Here is a 10,830-nt window from a genome sequence, read left to right as displayed (position 1 = left end):
GGGGCGGCGCGGCTTCCTCCGCTCCCGGCGTCGATCTTCTTCAAGTGATTCTTCCATTATTCGACGCATTTGCTCATATGGATCCATTAGATCGATTAACTTTGGGGGAAGAATAAAAGAGTTGATTTGAGATGAAAATTGGAGTTGAAAGAGAGATGATTTGAGAAGAATAGATGTGTGTTTGTGTGTGAAATGAGATGAAATAGGAGTATTTATAGAGTAAAAAAAGAAAAACAGTCGAAAACGGTAATATTACCGTTTTTTTGAATTTTAATTTTTTTTTTTATTAAATCAATTTTTTTAAAAAAATGATTTATTGCGTCAGCGTGACGAAACCACTCGCGGGGCGGCGAGTGGGGTCACACATGGCGCCGGAGCGCGCCACGTCGCGCGCGCATGGCGAGACGTCTCGCGGGCCGTCTCGGAGAGACGGGTGTCTCGGCGGGCTAGGGACGCGACGGGACGCTGCAACTCGTCCCGCGCGCGTCTCGTCACGAAGGAACTGGCTTCGAGCCACCCGCGTAACGCTTTGCGGGTGGCCTCACGATATTGGGGCCGGCGCCGCACCGCCCGAGGCACCCGCATGAGTTCACCGTTACAAACGGCGGAGAAATGCCGGAGAGAACTTGCAGAGCATCCAAAGAGCCTGCTTTCTGCAAGTCCTGTTTGTGTATACTCTAATTTCGAGCTTTTCCTTCTTTTCTGAAGACGATGAAGCTTTTGGTGTGAATGGGTTGGGTTGTTTTCTGAATTTGTTAGTCGAATAGAGGAGCAAATGGGAGGCGGAATGACAAAAACACCAAATTGAATTGGAATAATTAGGGCTTGATTTGGGGTGGCTTAACGACATCGTTCCAGATAAAGGTGTTAAAGAAAAGTCATGATGTTTAGCTGCATATTTTTACCCTTATTATTTGTATAGGCTAGGATTTTGTAGTTTATGTAATCGAACACAAGGATCAAATTTAATACTAGTACACAAAAAGCATTAACTACTTTTATACATGATCCAATACAAAACTGAAAACACCAAGAAACAATGTGCAAAAAGGTGGGTTGCCTATAGGCTACAACAGCAGCTGCACTTGGCATAAAACAGTTGATTTCCCATGGAAAAGAGGAGCAGCTGCATCTAATCATGAAGTAGTTTGATGGCCGTTGCGAAGTCCGTAGTACCCCATCACAAAGCAGGGGCGATTTCGGTCGGAGTCTCAGCACCACCAATGCAGGCTTCCTCAGGTAACCTGAAGCTTAAACAAAACATTGCCTGCAGAAAATCAAGTCCATGATTCAGAATCTTAGTTATCATTTATGGAGGACCGACCTGAGCTTATTTATACCTTGTTTGGCGCAACATCTCTAACCCTGTGAAATATTGGATCTTGTATACTAGCCCCAAGTGCAGCCTCTGCTATCTGATGAGCACCAAAGATTCAAATTTATATGGAATGCTTAGCTAAAGTTTGAGAATAGAAACAGAGAGACGATATGAAAATGCGTACTGATTTTATTGAATCCTCTGTCTCATTTGATCGTATGAAGCAATAACAGTGTATCCACGGGAGAGACCCTTTCCAGTATTTTCTGTTGATAACACCTCTAAAGGAATCTGCACAATTATACAACAATCAGAGGGAATTTCAAACTATACACCCAAACACCAAAGAAGTAGTCAATCATTTGAAAAATACAAGCATTTGCTCTGTTGTGCAATCTAGCATCAATTCCAGACATTGGAATAAATAAATTTTTTAAAAAAAACAATAAATTTTAATAAGTACTATGTAATGTAGTTTTCTTCGAACTATTCAGATATCACCAAATTCTGGGATGCAATATACTTGCTTCTTTGTGACAGCTTGAGTTAAGCTATTGGCATAGAAAGTTGGGAAACACAAAAAAACAACTCACCAAGAAAGTGTATAGCAGAAGCAGGTAGGTTCATGATGACGTGATCAATGTGCTCCCAGGGCTTCGCACTGAAAGGGCGAGATCCTATAACATGCTTATTCAAGTTCCGTTTCTTTCTTTCAGGAACACAGTTACCAGCACTGCTACCGTTTCCATTTTCTGTAAGTAATATAGCATAGCATTGGATTTAGTAGCTATATAAAGATGTAACAGGAAAGTAGGAAACTACTAATCACTTGATCCTATCCTCAAATATTAACGGTGACACCAACTTAAAGCAATTCACACTTTATACAATGCTACCATACCTTCATGCAAGCTTTCAGAGCGTCTTTTTACAGAGGTTATATTTCCTTCTACCTTTGCTCTCAACAGTTCATTACTTTCAAATTCAGCACCAGTCTCACCTGGAGTTTCTTGCATAAAACCCTCATAAGCTCTAGGGTCTAACTTAATAACTCATATTACATACAACAAAAGATCTATATACAGAAAAATAATCCACATAAAACATTACCAGTTAGACAGCTGTCTTCCAGCTTTGTCTGTGTGTTATGAGGCATGTCCTCTTTCTCAGAAGTCTTCAAGTTTTCTTTATTAGACACCAGACAGCCTTCACTTGAAGGTACTTCCATTAGTGAAGATATAAATTTCCGCCCATCCAAATTGTAGGCACGGACAAGATCAGAAACCTTGTTGGTTTGAGCATTAATATTTAGATAATGGACACTATCAGGATTCAAATCATTTGCATACACTTGGCATCCTTTTTGTGCTGCTGGAATAGCAAATGGGCCAATACCAGCAAACATATCACACACAACATCCCCGGTGTGGAACTTTGAAATTAGCCTTAAATGCTCATGTTCCAATCTAGAATTCCAGTAGACCAAACTGTAATCGAGCTTGAAGGTTGCTCCATACTGCTTCACCTCTGTAACCATATCCGAATCTCCCGCCAGTACTTCAAATTTTGGCACACGAAACTCATTAGTTATAGATCCAACTTTGTTGACAATGGTCTTGATTCGTGGATAATTTTTCTGTAAATGGGACATAAAGGGGAAATAAATGGCAAATGGTTCCAAATCTTATAAATAAGGTCATTCAAAGATCACTTCTTTATATGCAAGTTAGACTCTGCCAAGTACTATTGAGTATATGCATAAAATATTTCGTATCTCACTCATTCTCAAAAGAATTTATACCAAAAAAAGAGCAAATTCTAAAGCACAAATTTGACCATTGATCTTTCTCAGATCCAAATTTGACACTGTGCAGTATCATTTTATAATAGATTCCAAAATGACATTTAAGTAATGGAAGGCTAACATACATCATAGATAACTTTTGCTATAACATCCTTGTATGGGAGTAACTCATCTGGTATATTGAGGTGGGCAATGTGACCTGCAAAATGAGTTATAAATTTATAATCATTAACGGAAACCAGACATCCCAATCTTCTATTTGCAAAGCACGACAACTCATCCAATATGGTTCCAGTATAGCCAACATAATAGTACTATAAAACAAAAGATGTAATGTAAGAAGGCTAAAACATAAAATACTTAACTATGGTCTCAAATGATGAAGGTACATCAAGCCCACGTGGAAGAATCTGCTTTAGTATATGATCTGTAACACAGTTATGAAGAAAAGTTAACATCCAAAAATGATAATTAGTGTGTACCGGTCATCCAAAACAGCATACAGCATGAGTAGGTTATCGTCACCAAAATGAACTGAACCCAGTGGGCCAAAACTGAAATTCAGTGAAGCATATCCAACCCAACTGCAACTAAAACCAAATACGATATATACATATCATTCTGATACATCAAACTGAAAATCACAAGTTAATATAAAACAGATTAAGGCATCACATTACCTATGCAATATAAAAAGAAAACAGGTCCCACTTGACATTATATACTTAGTTTTACACCTTCCAAAAGCACAATTTGTGCAAAGAAAATAAAAAAGATAAGAAATTTGGATTAAAAATGCCAATTTGAACAGCTGAAGGTGAAATGAGAGCATACAATCATTTCCTAGAATAAATGCTGGTTTATTAGTTGATCTGAAATAGAAAAGCCCTAATCTGGTAAGCTTCATAATGTAGATGATCTACCTGCACCCCAATATGAATAACCAAGTGTCATTGAATACGGAACTACTTGGATTTCCAATAGCTCTTTCAGTTCATCAACTTTACCAGCAGGAATTTCGGATAATTCTGTCAGGATTTGACAAAATCAAACCATTAGCATTCAATAATGCTAAAATAAAAATTAACAATCTTAGAAAACTTTCAAGCAAACCCGCAAAAATTCCTCTTATAATTAATACCAGGACTTTTAATCTTCTCGGACAATAGCATGTAGCGATTCTTATCAGACGTCGGATCCTCAGTTACAGGTTTGATGCGTGGTCTGTCAAGTAAATGCCTAAACAAACAAAAAAATAATCAATAATTAATCAATGCAACATAGAATTTGAGAAAACGCAAGATAAATGGAGTTATTCATACACACACCCATTTAGAATCCGTGATGCGAGCTTGCAATGCCCCGCGGCACTCGAAAGCGCCAACAAATTCAACTCCACATCAAATATTTTCTCGTCCAACATTTTAACACTTGATTTTTTCAGGCCACTGTGTAATTTGGCCGTGTCTCCGTAGCAATTCAAAATTTGTTTTCCTTTTCCAACTGGATTTGTGTAGGGTTTAATTAGGGCTCTAAGCTCTTCCGTTTGTCCCTTTATTTCTGTGATATGAAAGATGATTTATTATTAACCCGGCCCCACTAAAAAGTGATAAAGTGGAGTTGTAGATTTCATAATAAGGTATTCTTTTTCTCGGTATATAGATTCTTTCTATTTAGACATTTAATATAATTTCAATTATTTTGCACAAAGTATTACTATTATTTACAAATTAATAGTATAATTTAATAAAAAAAAATTAATCTAAGTATTTAAATTATGCATTGCAATACAATAATTATTACTTCGTTACATTTGTAATAAGAGAAATTTCGGAATAAGGGTTTAAATTTGTTGACCTTTCATAATTAGGGATTCACTTCACTGACCTTTCGTAATTTGGAATCGAGGCATGCGTATTCTTCGTAATAAGGGATTTCTGATATTTTAGCTTATTTACGTGCTTTTAAAATATTATTTCTCTCTTAGCATTTATCAATCGTCTAAATTACCCCCTTCAAATTTTTACCAAAGTGTTCAGACAGCCTTCCAAATCCCGCAAGAACACTGATACGACCCTACGTCGTATCCTGTTTCACCGGCGTCCTAACGAAGGATCGGCGGTAGCAAAGAACCGGCTGTGCGCGGGAATTCCTCTCCGTCGGGCAGCGCGAGATCTTTAAAAGAGAATTCTCAATACGTTGTTTGGGCAAAAGATTAATATGTTTATTCATTGATCTCACGTATGAACATGGCCCTATTTATAGACTAAGGACCTAGGGTTGGTTCGACTCCTATCCTAGTTCATCTCGGGAAAGAACCAACAAAGAAAACCCGAAACGGAGCTCATAATTACGCTCGACCTTTTTACGGAAATTAAATAATCAAAATAGATAATATCCAAAAATAATAAATAAATAACCAAAATAAAAAGACTATTCCTAACATCATTTGGAGACGTAGTCGCCCAACAAGTCTGGTGGCGACGGGTTCGCTTTGGCCTTGTCGTCGCGATCGATGGCTGCTTCTTCGCTCCCGGGCCCGCCGTCGTCTCTGCCGCCTCCACTTCCCCACGGCCCAGCTCCTCCACTGGCTGCGGTGGCGGTTGTTCATGAACGTCCGGTTGCTCCTGAATGGGGTCCGTATCAAACTTCCTCAACACCAAAGTTTCTGCACACTGAAGACAGAATCTTGTTCCCATGTATAGCATCCAGTACAACTTTAAAGTCAGCAAAAAAAACTTAATAGATCATCGTAGTCCTTCTCATCACATTACCCACTAACGATTGCACTTATGATTAATCTACTTGGTTTCATTCCAAAACTCATGACCTTCCTAAACAGATCTCTAGCTTCCTACACTTTCCCACCCACACAAAGCCTTCAAATTACGTTTTCATGAATCCATTTTTCCTCCAAACTCCCTCCTATCCCCACATTAATCATATCCTCGTGAACATGATACATCAATTGTGCTGCATCAACCTCAATCAAATACCTAAGCAGGGCTCGATAGCTCACCCAGACGGCACTAAACCTAGGCCCCTCATTCTCTCATAACCAACACAGCCCTATCCAATTCAAATTCCCCCACATACCCTTCAATCAAACCACTGAAACTTCCTCATAAGCCAACAGAAATCCTTGGCATTCCCTCCTTGACAACAAGTTCTCCACCTCCCGATAAAACCCGGCCTGCACGAGCATCGAAGCCATAATATTACACGAACGAGGTAAATGTTCGAACTCTCTTGATTGATTGCTGGCCCACTTCCCCACAAAGATTCGACCTTTCTAACCTCAATCTCAGATTTCTCACTTATACATTCAAAATCCACCAGTAACTCAAGAACATCTTGAGGTCTTAACACAGAAACTCTCCAAAATTGACGCACTATCTTAGGGGATATGTGAGAGAGTCTAAAAATATAATCTTTGAGTAAGAGAGTGGTAGATTTATCACCTTTGTTCGAGGAGGACTATAATAGATTAAGACCGTTGAGTTATCGTGGAGCTGATTCTATTTTTAAAAATATTGGTAAAAATTTGAAGGGGGTAATTTAGACGATTGATAAATGGTTAGAGGGAATATTTATTAAAAAAGCACATAAATAAACTAAAATATCAGAAATCCCTTATTACGAAAAATACGTATGCCTCGATCCCAAATTACCAAAGGTCAGTGAATTGAATCCTGATTATGAAAGGTCAGCGAATTTAAACCCTTATTCCGAAATTTCTCTTGTAATTAATAGTTTATTAATACAATCTTAATAGTATATTTTAAATTATTGAGTATTATATTATTATTATTATTATTATTATGTCATGCTCGATTGAATTTAATTAATTAATATAAGTTCAAAATCAAAATTATAACAACTTCCTTTAATATCCGTGAAGGATTTGGGGATAGTTTCATCCTAAAAAAGAGTTTAAAAAGTGAAGGTTAAACTCTATCATATAATGTGATCATACCCTAAGTTAATTGACTACTACTGAAGGACCGCATGAGTGCGAACGAACGATATAGTTACTATTTATGAAGTTCACTCTATAAACAAAACTTACACGCTGACATCCGATATCAAATTGATAGTTTGAAGTTTAATTAAATAGTAGTACTACTATTTTAGTATTTTTATTGTTGGGTACTAAGTGTATTTTATTAAGAAATGTGTAAACATGTTTACTTACTGTACTCCAAAAATAGGTGTCTCTACAAACACAGAAACAATAGATGAATTGAAGAAATGAGTAATAAAGACAAGAATATATCACTTTCATTCGATCAACTCGTTGCAATAAACCCCACTTGGCAAATACAATGAAGCATAAATATGAGCTAAGAAGCAAAAGTCTCCATAATTTCGAAACAGAAATTCTCCGCCAGCCATGACTTTCTTTAGTACTGATAAAAGTTTTGTAAAAAAGGAAGAAAAAAGAATAGCAATCCCATCCCATGATGAAAAATGTTGCAAGAACTGCTTCACCCCTCTCTGTAAACAAGAGAGAGAATCATAGTACTTCATTGTTGTAAGTAACAAAACAGTCAATCCAAGGTTGGGCTCTTGTTCCATGACAGATAGGAGGGATCTCCCAAAGGCCTGCACAGAGATGATCAACAACAAGAATCTGAGATAATGAATACAAAAACTTGAAATTAAAGTGGTGAGTTAGTTACCTTGGCTTGAAAACATAAAGAAGTGAGAAAATGACACCAAGAACAATGCTGGTCCCTCCAACAGCCATGTACATTTTGCCAATAAAGTCATTCTTCCCACCAATCCATGTTGCCGTTGAGATCACCAGCTTCTTCTTCCCATTGAAGGAGTATGTATTGTAGTTGTTCTGTATAGTCACTGTGATCTTCTCATTGGCTTCGAGGTCTGTCTCGATCCTCCCGTATAGCTTCCTGAATGTAGGCAGCGCTGAAGTCCGCATCCACACCATCAGATCCTCTTGCTGGCTCAGCTGTTTTCACATATGTAACCAAAGATCAACGCGCAAACATATGACGGAAGATCAATGTGGCAAGAAATAAGGAAAGAATACAAAAGGCTTAGACATATGACAGCAAATCATTTGCAAGAAAATGAACAAAAATAACACATGACAACAGATTGAAAGGTGCAAGAAAGATAACCATATATAGAAAGTGTATTTTCTGATTTAGTTGCTGTTTTGGAAGTTATATGTGTATGCAAATTGATGATCCTAGCAAGATGGAGGCATATAGTGACGATCCCATTTGAGTAAAAAAACAGACAAAAGAACATATGACAAACAAATCAACATTTGCAAGAAAAACAGTGATAGGTATACTAACAGGTATACTCTCATCAAGTTTTCCACCCCCAATCAAGGTGCCATTCTGGAAGTTCTTGGGGTAGATATTGGAACCGAATTTATGAGTTCTATCGCTCCTCCATGCAATGTCTTTCTTGTTAATTTGCAAAGCAGCATCGTTCTTGGACAGCATGTAGGTGTCGTTGAACAAACTCCAAGCAATGAGACCACATGGAACAATGGGCTTACCATCACCTGTCTGCCCTTCTGGATCGCATGGAGTGGTGCTCGACTCAGCTTTGGGGTTCCATAGCTGACGGTCACTTCTGCTTTTCACATATCTGCACCAGCAAAAGGATAGCTAATTAAATCCCCTTTTCGTTCTGTTTCAATTGATCTAATTGTAACACGATGATTTCAATAACCTTCTATGATTCTGATAGAAGTTGTCAAGCTGGTAATACACATAGACTGGCTTCCTCATCTTCTTTGGAATCTGTAGGGTGAGAATAGGACATGAAACAAGAGATTCAACACCAATAAATTCATAAAAAAAACAGATAAGGAGATTAGACTAATTACAGTGAAGGTCCTGATGCAGGTTTTGTTTGTTGCAGGATCTTTGATGAAGCCAACCTTCTGGTCAGTTGATGGAATGCACACGTCGTCATAACGGTCCACCACTTCAACCACCTAAATTTATACACATGTAACAGTTGATCATTTTTTACACAAACAAAAACAAGCTAGGATCTTTTAAATGGGGAACAGCAGAATTCTAGATATGCTTCTGTTTTCCAATGAATTTTTGCAAAAAAAAAGCATGAAAACCAGCAAAAAAATACAATCTTTATGATCAGAGATGGAAGATGATTACATTCTCGGATGCGGAAAGAGCGAGCAGACCGATTGGAATGAAGATTATACCAAGGCACATGAGAATTCCAATGACCTAAAATCAACAATTATGATCAAAGACAGACAATCTATTAGTATAATCAATGATCAAAGATTGAGAAAACATACCAATGCAGGAGTAAGAATCGGTTTGCAGGCGGGGAGTTCTTGCTGAGTAAATCTTGAATCTGCAAAAAAAATCAAAATTTAACAATTGACCATGAAAAAGATTGTAACATGCATAACACAAAAAAATACATTTGAGGGAAATTTAGGAGATTTTACATCTGGGTTTCCTGGAAACCTTTTTAGAGGGTCCATCCTCAGAACTCATTTGAAAATGAAAATTTATTGTCCCTTTTTCAGATAAAGAACATAATCTGAATCCTTAAATGTGTGCTTTTCTTTGAAAGGAAGAAAATCAAGTCGTGTAATGATATGTTTGGAATCTCCCTATGCTTCTAATCTTAGTGTTTCTTTGTTTTTAGGGAGATAGCAAATTAAATTTAAATCGGGATTATTGGCGAATGAAGCGCAAAGCGAGGTCATAACTGAACGCATCAATTTAACAAGGATGCTCAACTTGCATGTCCCTGTTCACTATCCAATTAAATGGCCAAAAAATTAATTAATTTAAAAACTACTATGATGAGAATGAATTACAATTTTTTTTTAACTTTCGAAATAAAATGACAATAGTAAAATTTAGTCATATTATTTAGTTAAGACATAAATAAGAGCAAATATAAAGGATTGTTTGTTCCATTATCCTCTGTTTTTTATTAATTAAATCAACTAATAATTATAATGTACAAACCATCTTCTTATAATTGGTGGAAATTAGATTTTGCAATAGCACCATAAAATATGCTCTATAATGTAGCAGTAACATTTAGGTGTTACACTCAGTTATTATGTAATTTAAGTATAATTTTGTTTATATTATTGCTATCAATTAATTGTTTGGTCATTTTGTTTAGTTTTCATAGTAAAAGGGGCTTCAAAAAGTTGAAGGAAACTTGAGTAGGAGATGTAAAGGAATGGGGAATCTGTCAATATGGTTTAGCAATCAGTGTGGTGTATATAATATCTAATCTGTGTAGAACATGATCTAGCAACTTCGGGATTCTAATAATTATTTTACGGAAGAACATACCTACTCTGTTTCGAAAAATGCATGCATCGCAAATGCAGCAACTGTACAAAAACAGAAATCACACCACAAGTTCATACTTGCTCTGCAAGATCAATTTTATTTCCTATTAAACAATCTATACCAGAATCCATACATTTCCAGACAGAGATTAGTCATCTGAAGAACACTTTATTCATTTCCTTCTTGCTAAAGGCAGGAATATTGTGCCTGAGGGGAGTTCCAACTGGGCACTTTTGCACGTAGACAAATTCGCCTTCAGAGATCAGCGACAGCCACGACAACATCCTTGGTCATGATTATAACAAACAGTCTCAAACAGATTGAGATCCATGTTCGAGTCATTTCATGGTGAACATAATCAGCCAGAA

General features: G+C 37.1%; 2 protein-coding genes across 3 annotated transcripts; both read right to left on the bottom strand.

Moving 5' to 3' along the window:
• Positions 1–957: 957 nt before the first annotated feature.
• LOC121788436 (tRNA (guanine(37)-N1)-methyltransferase 2-like) lies at positions 958–4,658 on the bottom strand. Of its 2 annotated transcripts, XM_042187109.1 has the most exons (11): positions 4,451–4,658; positions 4,264–4,361; positions 4,046–4,150; positions 3,487–3,549; positions 3,248–3,321; positions 2,429–2,954; positions 2,220–2,318; positions 1,912–2,070; positions 1,503–1,609; positions 1,341–1,415; positions 958–1,267 (listed from the first exon to the last, which is right to left on the bottom strand). In XM_042187109.1, the coding sequence occupies exons 1-11, from the start codon at positions 4,543–4,545 to the stop codon at positions 1,181–1,183; spliced, it is 1,488 nt and encodes a 495-aa protein (XP_042043043.1). In that variant the 5' UTR covers positions 4,546–4,658; the 3' UTR covers positions 958–1,180. The 2 variants fall into 2 exon arrangements, with proteins under 2 accessions (XP_042043043.1, XP_042043044.1); XM_042187110.1 differs by lacking the exon at positions 2,220–2,318.
• A 2,720-nt stretch (positions 4,659–7,378) lies between these two features.
• Positions 7,379–9,744, bottom strand: LOC121788437 (ALA-interacting subunit 1-like). Its single transcript, XM_042187112.1, has 8 exons — positions 9,592–9,744; positions 9,436–9,494; positions 9,287–9,361; positions 8,992–9,102; positions 8,835–8,905; positions 8,450–8,750; positions 7,805–8,094; positions 7,379–7,727 (listed from the first exon to the last, which is right to left on the bottom strand). The coding sequence occupies exons 1-8, from the start codon at positions 9,638–9,640 to the stop codon at positions 7,673–7,675; spliced, it is 1,011 nt and encodes a 336-aa protein (XP_042043046.1). The 5' UTR covers positions 9,641–9,744; the 3' UTR covers positions 7,379–7,672.
• Between the last annotated feature and the right edge of the window lie 1,086 nt (positions 9,745–10,830).

Source organism: Salvia splendens, unplaced genomic scaffold (genome assembly GCF_004379255.2).
Source record: "Salvia splendens isolate huo1 unplaced genomic scaffold, SspV2 ctg1043, whole genome shotgun sequence".
Lineage (NCBI taxonomy): Eukaryota > Viridiplantae > Streptophyta > Magnoliopsida > Lamiales > Lamiaceae > Salvia > Salvia splendens.
The sequence above is the reverse complement of the archived record's forward strand: the minus strand, read 5'-3'. Positions and strand labels throughout refer to the sequence as shown.